This window comes from Phascolarctos cinereus, unplaced genomic scaffold, assembly GCF_003287225.1.
Source record: "Phascolarctos cinereus isolate Bilbo 61053 unplaced genomic scaffold, phaCin_HiC Scaffold_5;HRSCAF=322, whole genome shotgun sequence".
Lineage (NCBI taxonomy): Eukaryota > Metazoa > Chordata > Mammalia > Diprotodontia > Phascolarctidae > Phascolarctos > Phascolarctos cinereus.
The window spans coordinates 274,346,042-274,359,422 of NW_027555958.1; the positions used below are offsets into that span (position 1 = coordinate 274,346,042).

At 38.0% G+C, this 13,381-nt stretch overlaps 1 protein-coding gene across 10 annotated transcripts in view; it reads right to left on the reverse strand.

The window, feature by feature from the left end:
* BPTF (bromodomain PHD finger transcription factor) overlaps positions 1–13,381 on the reverse strand; it is a 193,338-nt gene that overhangs the window by 18,496 nt on the left and 161,461 nt on the right. For all 10 annotated transcript variants that reach the window (XM_021000980.2, XM_078155881.1, XM_021000977.2 and 7 more), the window contains 2 exons: positions 4,071–4,153; positions 3,383–3,608 (listed from right to left, as the gene is read on the reverse strand). In XM_021000980.2, the coding sequence (XP_020856639.1) occupies positions 3,383–3,608; positions 4,071–4,153 (309 nt within the window). The remainder of the gene's footprint in view (positions 1–3,382; positions 3,609–4,070; positions 4,154–13,381) is intronic.

Here is a 13,381-nt window from a genome sequence, read left to right on the forward strand (position 1 = left end):
ATTATCATCCTGGATTTTCCAATCCATTAAATGGGGATAATAGCACCTACCTTTCATCAACTGTTATGAGATTAAAATTAGATACTTGCAAAGTGCTTTGCAAACCTTAAAAAAGCACTACATAATGCTAGCTTATTATTAATATTATGCCTAAGTATAGAAGGTTGACAGAATAGCCATCTCTTTAATCTACCCATTATGTTCCTCTCCTCTTTGCTGTCTCCTTACCTAGATTAAGAATTCCTGATAGATGTATGTTGAAAGCAAGAGGGACATTCTTTTGCCTTGGTGACTGCGAGGGTACTTATGGGCCAACTGTATTGTGTCAAGTGGCATCCATAACTCCTCTCTCATAGTCCCCTCTCCCCATCACTATCCAATCTGTTGCTAAGGACTGTTACCTTTACCTTTATAACATCTCTCATATTACACCCCTTTCTCTCCTCTGACACTGCCCTGGTGCAGGCCCTCATCACTTCATACTTGGGCTACTGTAATAGCCTGGTGATGGGTTCTGCCTGCCTCAAATCTTTCCTCACTATAGTCTATCCTCTACTCAGCTGTCAAAGTAGGGCATGTCTGACAATAAAAGATGGATATCTTGCTCAAAAAACTCCAATGACTCACTATTACTTCTAACATCAAATGTAAAATCCTCAGGTTGGTATTCATAAACCACATCTTACACCTTATTCACCCCTTTGACACTGGTCTCCTGGCTGTTCCTTGCACTATACTGTGCATTTCCCAATTCTGGGCACTGTCTCCTAGGTCTGGAATTCTCTCTCTCCCTCATCTCTACTTCCTGGCTTCTTCAAGTCCCAGCTAAAGTCTTACTTTCTCCAAGAAGCCTTTCCTGATCTCTTTTAATGCTGATGCCTTCCCTCTGTTGATCAGCTCCCATTTATCCTTTCTATAGCTTGTTTGTATATAGAGGTTTTCATGTTATTTTCCCCATTAGACTTTGAGGTCCTGGAGAGCAGAGACTGACTTCTGCCTTTCTTTGCATCCCCCAGCCAGTGTGCCTAGCACATACGAGGCATTTAATAAATGTTTGTTGACTGACACTTCAACTTTCTCTTTCTACCTACTAAGTGTGGGTGTCCCTAAGGTTCTGGCCTTCTGCCCTTTTTTCCTTCCCTATCCCTGGGTGATCTTTTTAGTTCCCATGAGTTCAGTTATAATCTCTGAGTCTCATATTTCTATTTCCAGCATTATTCTTTCCCCTGAGTTTTGTAAACTATCTGTTAGAAATCCCTACCTACATGTTCCATCCACAGTTCAAATTCAAAACGATCAAAAGAGAATTCGTTATCTTACCCTCTAAACCTTCTCTTCTTCCTAAATTCCCTATTTCTATTGCTGGCCTCACTATCACAATCCTCTAGATCTGAAACCACAGAGTCATCTTTTGAGTTTTCTTTCTCCCTCACTCCCCACATTCAATGCATTACAAAGTCCTATGATTCTATCTCCACAGTATCTCATATCAATTCTCTTTCTCTACCATTCTAGTTCATCACCTCTTGTATGGACTACTGTAGTAGCCATCTAACTGGTCTCTCTGCTTTTAGTCTTTTAATGCTTTATGTGATCTGTCATACAACTGCCAAAATAATCTTCCTCATGTACCAGTTTGATTATGTCAGTTCTTTGTTCAAAGTCCTTAAATATCCACAAGATAAAATATACACACTCCTTATCTAAGTACTTAAGGTCTCTGCAGTTTGGTTTCAATCTACCTTTCCAGCTTCTTTTTAATGTATTTTAATTTCCAGTATGTATTACTAACTGATCCCTGAATTTCTTTTTACACTGTGCATATTTATGCATACAACGCATTTTTTCCTTATCTTTACCTTTACCTTTTCTTCCTTGAAGGCCCTGCTTAAGTAACACCTCTTCCATGAAGCCTGTGCTCATCCTCACAGATAAAATTGATCTTTCTTCCCTAATTTCTTACAGTACTTTGTTTATACTTCTGTTGTTATCATGTTCTATCTTGTATCATATCTGTGTACATGTCACCCCTCCCATTAGACTGTAAGGTTCTTAAAGGCAAGGATCAAGAGGTTGTTCATTTTACAACAGGCTCTTAATATCTGCTGACTTAGTAAGAGGAAAGATTCATTCAAGTTCAAAGTAGCAGGGTCAATTTACTTTATTCTAAATTGTCTCTAGACCTGCAGAAGCCAAGAATATTTTGGAGGTCACAGCACACAGACCTGATGAATATGAGGCAAAGCTCTTCGAAAAGAAAGAAAAATGAATTTCAAAGATTTGTCAAAAATTAAGGAAGATACTTGGCTGGTAGATCTGAGTAATGACCAAAGACAAAGTGGCAAGTTCTGTCCTAGATATTTTCACCTGGACCTTTTAAGACGAAAAATTCACTGATGGATGAGCTCTTAGAATTATCATGACAAAGATAAAATCTCAGAAACTGCAGATGTGTAATCATTTAAGATGCAAGGCAAACAATCCTATTTCTTTTCTTTCCTAAGGCTAGGAAGCATAAAGATGAATGATTAACAGTAACCTATAATGTAACTAGGCCATTTAGGAGTTTTTATAAGTTTAGAAGATAGTCTGATTTTTCCCCACAGACCAAAGGAAAAAAAAAAGTCATATGTACTTGGAAGGTATAAGGTTTAAATGATAGTTAAGGTAAAAGATTATTCTTCACGTTTGTGGCTACAACAGGCCAAGACATCCCTAAGACAGGAAAAGAAAGTTTTATTAGAATCAGTTCAATTTTCACGATGTATAAGCTGTTGATATACTGTATTTTGAACACATCGCCACTTACACATTTAAGTGAATGTTGCCCCTCAAATTAGTTACCTTGACAGGATATATACTTATTCCAATAACACTGCCACTGGTTAAAACATTTTGGGAATGCTTTCAACGTTGATACAGTAATGATGTAAGAAGAGCCAACTTGTTACTTTATAGTCATGGATTTTCTTCTTTTGACATTTAATGCTGTTACTTAATTTGACAGCCAATCTAATTTTGATTTCTCTTGGAACTGCTTTTGTCTATATTAAAAAAATCAAATCCATCACCAAAGAGCAAAGATTTGCCACCAAAAAGGATACTCAAAAGAATGTGTCAAAGGCTCTCAAAGGAATTCAGAATGTCTTGACCACTTCAAATAGAATAAACTAGATAATTTTGAAGTGAGTGGCTGAAAATCAATGGAATGTACAAATTCTGGTATGTTGGCTAAAAACATAAAATTATTTTATAATTATACTATTTACAGACTTAAAAAGTTAATTTAAGGAAACAAGTGTTAACTAAAAATTCAAGGTAATAGTTTACAAGATGGATGGATATCTGACATAAAAGGAAAATGAAAGAAATCTCTTCCTACCTGCACTTCTATTTGAAGATCTTTGTCTAGTAGTGCTCTCTTTTTCAATATTTCAGCTTTGAGTTGTTCTTTATGTTTGAAGAGCAGAGCTGATAGCTTGGTAGCGTTTTGCTTGCTACGCTTCTGTTCCACACTCTCTTCCCGTTTTCGTTTCTTAGCTGCCTGTTTTTCTTCTTTATCTATCTTATCCAAAATAAACTTCATCACCTGGTTACAGACTATCATTCTAAGAAAAAACATACAAGGTACATAATGCTGAACTGATGGGCTATTATAGCAAAAATGTCTAAACTATTTTAGGCACCAATGACTTTTCTAGGTGCTTACAGACAATACTATCTAACAGAAACTATGTCTGGAAATATTTTAACATGTCTAGAACAGTACTTTAAAAGAGCAAAGTTTATATGAACTCCAATTATGTAGTCATCTATTTTTATTATCTCAACATTCAATATCTTCTGCCCAGTAGCAGGGGCAATAATAAATAGTTCATTAGTTTATTGTAAAATAAAAAAATTCACAGAATATACCAAGAAGAACAGAATGAATTTTAGTCCAAACACAGAAAATATATGAAAGCTATGTAATAATTAGAATTCGTTTCTTGGTGTGCTAGTCAAAGGGGAAGAAAGATGAACACTTTGACAGAGTAACCTTTTCTAACATTTAAAAACATTTTTCCTACCTCTGATTTTCTTCTCTTTCAGCGGGAGTCATAGTCTTTTTTTGTTTTAAGTGTTCTATCACAGCATTATGTTTCATCACCACCTTGAAGACAGCAAAATTCAAAGAAATATTACATAATTAAGCACACAGAAGGGGTTCTTTTAAAAAGCACAAATTTTTATATAGGTATATTTTATTTAAACATTAATTTTTAAAATTTCAGCTTCTTCTTACATAAAGATTAAGGGTTAAAATTTTCCTGCTGAATAAAACTAAAAAAGTAAACTGCAGAAAATTTGATATTGATACTACTCCTTTTGAAGATCCAGTCTCCATTTTTATAAAAAATAGTTAACAATAAATTATAGATTTGACATGTGCCTTTGCAATAAGAAAAAATGTTTTTCATATTAAAAAGATCTAACTACATCGAATTAAATTAAGCAAATAAATACTATCCTTCTTCCCCCTCAAATGCCTGAAAAATTTAAGAAAAAGTTTCAAAAATACAATGGAAAATGATGTATTTGATTTGTCCAGGCACAGGCTGTACTTTGTACTCAAAGATTCAAAGTGAGAGGCAATGTGGCATTGTAGTTTAGGCACTGAACTTGCAGTAAAGAAGACCTGGGTTCCAATCTTCCTTCAGACACTTAGTAGCTCTGTGACTCTGGGAAAATCACGTGCCTTCTTAGTGTCTCTGTAAAATGAGGACTGGACTCAATGGTTTATCCTCAAGATCTCTCTCAACTCTAAATCTATGATCTCCAATCTAGTATGAATAAATCTTAGTACCAGACCCTGCTTCGTCTTAATGATCTACCTCCCATGGAGCTTCTTCGAAGGCTGGAGGAGCCTTAGTTATTACATCTGCCTTTGGGGCTGGAAAGCAAGGAGGCCAATCCTTCCAGACTGAAGCTCCAGCAAATGCCCAAAGGTGTTCCCTTGCCTGTCTAATCACTCAGAAAGAGGGATCTCATTGCAAAACCCATCATTTCTCTCTTCTTCCCCTTAGATGTCTAGGACCCACTGGTTGTTGCCAAGAGGAAATTCCTGGGGAGCTCCCTCCCCAAGAGTCTGTGTTGTGCTTCTTAGGTTCTGATTATGCCTGAAGAGAGAAGACTTTGGGGTTGGTGTGGGCAGTTAGGGTTCCCAAGAGTTCAACGGAAGAGAGGGAGTATTAGAAAGGAGGCACATGGTGGTGGTGGTGAATCTTTCTAAATAGCAGGGTTTTTCAAATTTTACTAATCATGTGGCTGCCTTAAGTGAGGAATGAGAAAACAGGTGTGTGATAGGGTTTGTGGTGAGAGAAAGAGGACAACTGAGAATGACCCATACATGTTTAGCCTGCTCAGTCACAAAATACTCAACTTCTCTATGTCTGCTATTCTACATCTCCCCACATCCCCAAGATTCCCATTAACTTCTGATGCTTTGCATTTTTGTAGGGCAGAAACCTTCTTCACAACAACCCTGTGAAGAAGGTAGTATAAGCATTATTATCCCTATTTTACAGATGAGACAGTGTACTTTAGTGGACAGAATGCTGGTCTTGGAGTCAGGGAGATCTTTGCTCATATCTGACTTCTAACACTAGCTGTGTGGTTGTGGGCAAAAGCAAATCATGGAACTTCCTCCAAGACTCAGGTAGCTCTAAAACTTGTCTACTAAGACAACCTAAGAGTGATGAGGAAACTAAGCGCCTCACCTTTAGCCACACAGTCCTCAGGTGGTAGAGGCAGGATGTGAGTCCGGCTTTCATAGCTACAAGTCCAGGTCTCTTCCCAGTGAACCATGCTGCCTATTTCTCCCGAACAGGTCAATAGGGATTTTAAAATGCTAATTTGATTAATTATTTTGCAGAATATAGCTGTAATTGTATTTCTTCTTTTTAAAGAGGTCTCATTTTTGGAGTACGTAATTTTTTAGCAGCACTCTTGGCTTGATTCATACTATAAACTGCCTGTTTATAGGAGATGATAGTGTTTATATCTTACTAAGTTTTAAAAGATTCAGAAATTCTTCTGTGCCACTTTTATAAGTGGTATGTCATTGAAAAAAATGGGCTTATTTATTCTTACTTCAACTAATCTTTTTTTTTTGGGGGGGCGAGGCAACTGGGGTTAAGTGACTTGCTGAGGGTCACAAAGCTAGTTAAGTGTCAAGTGTCTGGTCTGAGACCATATTTGAACTCGGGTACTCTTGACTCCAGGGCCGGTGCCCTATCCATTGGGCCACCTAGCTGCCCCTTCAACTAATCTTTTAAAGATTCATTTAATGTTACTGTTCAAAAGCAAAAAACAAAGAAAAAAACCATAAAATTTTTAACCTTAGACATCTCTTAAAGGTAACTGGTATAAATGGATAGATACCTAATGTAACAAAAGAATGATATAACTTCCACCTCAGCCCAAGGTCTTCATCCTGAATCTGCTTACCTCCTTCCATTATAACCTCCAGAGGCTAAATTTTATCCTCTGGAATCCTTGTTAACCAACTTCATCTTAGACCTCTCTTCCTTATGTGATTCTTCAATCTTCTGGCACTCATACAGACCTGGCTTCTCTCAGAAGAATCTGCCTCTCTGTCCACCCCTTCCAGTAGTGATTTCACATTCTCTCCTGTTATACTCTCTCAGGTACTTCATCTGCTCCCATGGGTTCAATTTATCATATCTAAACAGACAACTCCCAGATCTATATATCCTGTCTCCTCCTTTCTCTTTAGCGCCAGTTCTGTATCATCAATTTCCTGCAGAGAGCACGGAGTGTTTCATTCTAGCACTGTGCTTGTCACAGAGTTGGTATTTAATAAATCCTTGTTGATTGACTGGATATTTCTCAAACTCAACCAGTCTAAAAAAAGAGAGCTCATTAATTATCTTTCTTTTTAAAAAAAAAGTTAAGCAAAAACATTATAGCCCCTCACCTATCTGTTTTTAGAGAGGAGGTATATTTCATTATTTCTTTTCCTGTCTTCATTGGTTTTTCCATTACTCGGAGAACTCGTTATCTTTTCCCCAAACCCATTCTCTTACAAACTTCTCTATAGCTGTTGAGAACACTTTCCACCTTCTAGTCAGGTCTGCAAGGTCAATTTTGATCAGTCAGCCAAAATATCCAAGCAGTTGTCAAGTTTTGTTGATTCTACCTCCACTAAATCTCTCATCTCTGTCTCCTTCCTTCCAATAACAGCCACCACTCTAGTTCAGGTACTCACTATTTCTTGCTTAGACTATTGCAATAGCTTCCTAACTGCTGTTTCTGCCTCAAGTCTCTTCCCCTCTCTAAACTACTCTCCACATGGCTGCTAAAGGGATATTCCTCAAGCAGAGGACTGATACATCACTTCCCTCCAATGGCTTCCTATTACTTCTAGGATTAAATACAAACTCCTTCATAGCCTGGCTCCTCTCTCTCTCTCGACACAAATGTCCCCTCCAGTCATACTAGCCTGCCTGCCACATCTCCTCTGTTTCTTTGCACAAACTATTCTCTTGCTCTATCTACTTCTTAGAATTCCTGGCTTTCTTCACTCAATTTAAGTGTCACCTGCTTTCCACATGAGGCATTTTCCTGATCATCCAGCTGATGATGTCTTGTCCCCAAACTTACCTTGTATGTATTTTGAATGTACTTTTATGTATACATATTTCCCCAACAGAATGTAAGCTCCTTGAGGGCAGGAAACATTTCCTTTCTGCATCTGTATCCCCAGCACGGAGATAAGAGGTATTTAATAAATGCTTATCAATTAATTGAAAATTAGGCCAAGGAAGAAAAAGAAAAACTGGAGTACACGCTCCAGAACTACTGATGTGTCATGAACAAAATGCACAAAATAATGTATGCAATGAATGTACAAAAGGAATGAATTATCTAGAAATATGTTTAAGTGAAGGTTATTTATAAAGGTTTATTTACCTATCATTTTATATTTAGAATATTATTTATAAAGGAAGGGGGTTGGACTTGGAGAGTTCTAAGTCTCTTTTAGGGCTAAATCCTATGACATGATTATTCAGTGATCAAAAGCAGGCAACAAAGATCTATACGGCTAAACAGAAACCTCATGCATTGAACAGAATGTTGTATAAGATGGGGAAAAATTCCCTTGTTTTCTGTGACAATGTATATTTGTTAGAAGGGCTCTGTTATCCCCTCTCCACCCTCTACCCCAGAGAAAATAAATGCCTGTTAATTTTTTTTTAAATCCCTGTATTCCTAAAAAGTAAAAAAAAAAAAAGAACCCACGAGACTGACTGTTCAATGACACAAATCAGGGCTTTCCAATAATTGATGCTATGCAAAAAGCAAATACGCCTAAGGATGAACATGGCAAGGGATTAAGATTAACAAAATTCTTCTGATTAGGGAAGATCTTTGATCTTGTGGGTAAGTCTCCCTAGTAGATGTGTAGTATATGGAGAGCAGGCCCTGAAGCCAGGAAGACCTGAGTTCTAGCCCTACCTCTGTCATATAATTGTTCTATGACCCTGGGTAAGTCACTCAACCTTCCAGTCTAATACTAAAAGTTGCACAGGACGTGCTGATCTTTGTTGGCAGAGGAAATTTCTTTCCTTGGAAGTTCTCTATATGATGAAATCACAGATCCAGTACCTGTCTCCATCCATTACTCTAAGTGAAACATTTAAAAACTTATGATTAAACCTTTGGCATTATAAACATTATTCCAAACACTCTCATGTAACCAGGATAAGCTGTATGAGCCAAAATAGCAATAATCTGTCAAATAAAATAGCTTAAGAAATAAGGACAGATAATCTCAATTTTTTTTAAAGTAGTCATACGTATAGCTATGATATTACTAGGTAAAAGAATAACAGGCAACATACATTTCCAAGTTTATGTAAAGGAAAACTCAACAGAAATTCTTGCCTAAGAAACGCAGGACTTATAATCAAGAAAACTATGAAACTCATCCATTTATTCCCCTATGTAAAGTGGTCTATTCACAAAGAAAACTCTCACCCCTTCCCCTCCCATGCCCCACTCTAGTTCTGCAGAGACTTGGCTTCTTAAAGATGACACTGAATGTCAGGCTACCTTCTACAGTACCGGGTGCACCTTCTTTCATATCTCTCAACTCCCCTCCCCCAAACACACGCGCGCGCGCGCGCACGCGCGCACGCGCACACACACACACACACACACACACACACACACACACCCCTAGAAGGAGAGTAGGGACCCTTGTACTCCATTGCTACTTCCAGAATTGCCCTTTGTACTGTCACTCAGCCACCTCTCTTCCTTTGACATTGGCTTACTCAATACAGATTCTCTCTCTCTCTGTCTCTCTCTCTCTCCTTTTTTAAAGTATTTACTACCTCTCCCACCTTTCTTAAGGAATTCAATACCCTTCTTTTCCACCTCAACTCCTGTCCTTTTAATTATGGGACTTCAACATACTTGTTTGTTTTTTTCAAACACCTTAATCTTCCAATTCTTCAGTTTCCTCAACTCCCACAACCTACTCCTCCCACCTTTGCTAGTAGACATAGTAGGGGTAGTCACACCCCGATCTTATTATTATCCACAAGGGATCCACTTCTAGGAACAAAGCCTCCCAAATTCCTTTATACACCATAATATTATAATCCCATCTCTATATCTTATCATTGTTCTAAACCTAGTCTTCTCCCTCATTTCTATATCTCAGTACTTTCCTAGATCACCACACCTCTGCTTTAATTTCATTTTACTCCATTCCCTATGTTGCTTGGAGAATTAACCAATTTTGATTGACATTGTCCTCTACTCTCAAATTCCCTGCCCCTTTATCCTTGCTCAAGCCTTGCTAAAGCTTAATTTTGAATTACACCCACCATCAATGTCTTTCCTTTGTTTCTACAGATGTATTATGAATGAAGCTGGAGGAAATGATGCAACTAAGACGATTTGGTCTACTATAAATTTATGTTATCTATTCTCAACTAGATCTTCATTATAAAAAAGCAATTTTAAAAAGCCTCCCCAACTGATTCCCTCTATTGCAGTCCCCACAGAAGCTGCTACAAATCTGCTCTCCTCACAATCCTCCCATGCAATGCCTCCACCTATCCTCTAAGCTGAGGACTTCACTAAAAGAATCCATTTGTCTTGTTTCCTCTTTTCCCTACATCTCAAAACCTTTTAACATCAACCTCTATTCTCTCCTCCTTTCTACCTGGGGCCTTCACCTTAATCATCACACTCTGATAAAGAGGTGAACTGTTTCTTTACTAACACCAACCTTGATCTCATCCCATCTTCTCTGGTAGATTGCCTCCCCCAATCACCACTCCTCTTTCCTCCTAACTCCTTCCTGTCTTCAAACTCTGCTGATTCCTTCCTTGCTGTCTACAAACAGGCTCAAGTCTCCCCCATCCTAAAACAAAAAGACACCATTATTTTATCCTATCATTTCCCCAAACTATTGTTTTATGACTTTCCTCCCTTTCACAGCCAAATTCCTAGAAAAAGTCACGTCCGCTTTCTTCTCTCTTCATTTCTCAATCCTCTGACCTCATCACTCAACTCAAATTTCTGTCTCCCAAGTATGAAGTCTTAAAGGTTAAGCCAGATGATCTTTTCTCAATTCGTATCCTCAACATCTAGATTATGAACACTCTCCTCTGGGATACTCTTTGCTTTTTCTTGGTTCTTTTAGCTGTTAAGCTTGCTCCTTCTCTTTTTGCTGATTTATCATCCATATCCTACTTGCTCACTATGGGTATACCCCAAGGCTTTATCTTGGGCCCTATTCTCTTTTCCCCTCTCTACACTCACTTGGTGACTTCATCAACTCTCAAGGTTTTAATTATCAACACTATGCAGATGACTATTAGATCTATATATCCAGTCCTAGTCTCTCTCCTGAGCTTGTCCCACATCTCCAAATGTCTACTACACAGAATTCACCATCTTTTCTCCTAAACCCACTCCTTTAATGGGTTTACTTACTTCTGTCAAGGGCACCTTCATCCTTCCAGTCACCTAAACTCTGAATCTCAACATTATCCTCAACTCCTTGCCCTCCCTCACTCCACCAATCTGATCATAACTGCCCTTTTTACTGATCCTCAAACACAATGCTCCAACAATCTCCATCTCTATGTTAGCGATTCCCCATGCCCCCTTCCCACCCTCCCACCTTCATTTCTTGAAACTCCTTATTTCCCTTAAAACTGAACTCAAGCATCACCTTCCATATATCAAGCCTTTCCTGCTTCTCCCCAGCTGCTGGTTTAATCTCCCCTGACCCCAGTTACCCTATTTGTTTTGTATGAAAAGGTATAGAGACTGGATTCCAGGTGAAGAAATCCTTCTATTAATGAAAGTTGGCAACTTCTCTGCAACTTAGTTTCAGAGAATTGTCCAGAGTAAATCATCCACGGCACCATGTGCTAGAGGTGGGATTTGAATGCAGGTTTTTTTTAGGCTTCTGTTCTGGGTCTCTATCCACTATGCCACATTTCCTCTTAGTTACTTAGTATACTTTTTTTTACCTACTTCTATACATACATATTATGTCCTTTAATAGAATATAAGTTTCTTGAGGGCAGGGACTATCTCATTTTTGTCTCTGTCTTCCCATGATGGGAATACAAACAGTAAGTCTAAATTTCCATTTTACTTTTGCCTCCAATCTTTGGAACTTTGCCCTCACTTCTGAGGTCAGGAAAACTCCATTAAAGTTTGGTTAGTTTTAAGTTAATTGAACTGAGTTAAATTTTATAAGTACTTATAACATGCCTACTAGGTTTCTGAGTATTGTGAGAACAGAAAAACACTGAGCAGTATTGCAATTCAGTTTGCATTTAGGCAAAGCTACTACTAACTAATCCCCTGAAGAAGGAAATGGCAGGGGCAGCTAGGTGGCAGAGTGTCAGGAGGACCTGAGTTCAAATCCAGCCTCAGACACTTGACACTTACTAGCTGTGTGACTCTGGGCAAGTCACTTAACTCCATTGCCTCAACAAAAAAAGAAAAAAAGAAGGAATTGGCAAATGACTCTGGTATCTTTGCCAAGAAAACCCCATAGACAGTATGGTCCATAGGATAATGAACCATAAAAGTGATTTGGGGGAGGGGAGGGAGAAGGGAAGATGGGTCTCCTTAATTCACTCAGTCTGGAAGTACAGTGGCCACTCATGGGCTCAATCCCACTGCTGACTGGTATGGAAACTGTGATTTGCTGTTTCTTATGAATTTATCCCTCTCTCTTTTGGCAGCCTGGTGGCCCCCACTCCTCACTCTTGGGGGATTCACCATATTGGTGCTGGACTAAGTGCAGACTCCTGATTGACTCTAGAACTATTTTAGCTCAGAACTCCCAAGCTCATGTAATCCTCAAGCTTCTGCTTCCCTTAACAGCAAAATGATATACATGTGCCACTGTGTCTGGCAATGAATTTTGGGTTCTTAGGAGCAGATTTCTCAGAGAACAAAATATTTCTAGAGTATGTAGAATTACTTCTCAGTTCTCTAGGTTTTAATGATCACAAGATTAACAAGATAAGCCAAGCAGAGGAATGAACTTGAAAATGCTCTAGTAATTTGAGAAGTCATAAATAGATTGTAAAGTGTACCACTGCATCAATCCTATTGAGATCCATTAAAGAAATGAAGTAATGGGGGTTTACAGGTAAAATGATATTCTCCTGTGTTTCCCAAAAATTCTGTTGGATCCCACCCATCTTTTTTCTTTCCTAATTTTAGCCTTTTTAAAAAAAGCTTAGTTTAATTCTTTGCATCTTTCTACTTATTATCTTCTTAGGGTAAACGGTACAGAGATGAAAATCACATGGTAAAAAAAAATCTGGTCTTGTGAAATGGACAGTTTCAGTAAATTATATGCGGTTTTACATGTAAACAAAAAAATTCTCTCTATAAGTGCTTTAGGATCAGTTAGCTAAGTTATTAAGATGATTTCATGGCATTTAAATGGACTAACCTTATTCAGAAGACATTCCAGTGAGATTTCTTTGTATTTGCAAAAATTCTATTCCAATGTTTCACTGAAGTATATAGGTGATCTCTGATTCTTGAAAGCTAAATTAATGGAGCACAAGTTCTGGTAGTCCCTGATAATCTAGAAAGCGTTTTTGTTTTGTTTTGATTTTTTGCATATGGGCTTAGCAATAAACTATGCAGCTGGTAGCCAATCAACTAAATTTATTAAGACTCAGAAGTTTGGCTGCTAGGTGATGAGTGATTTTGGGCCACAACAACTCATGAAGACCAAACAAAACACAACGAAGAGAACTTCCATATATATGTTTATATCTCGCTATGCACACATACACATCACAATAATGTATGAAAA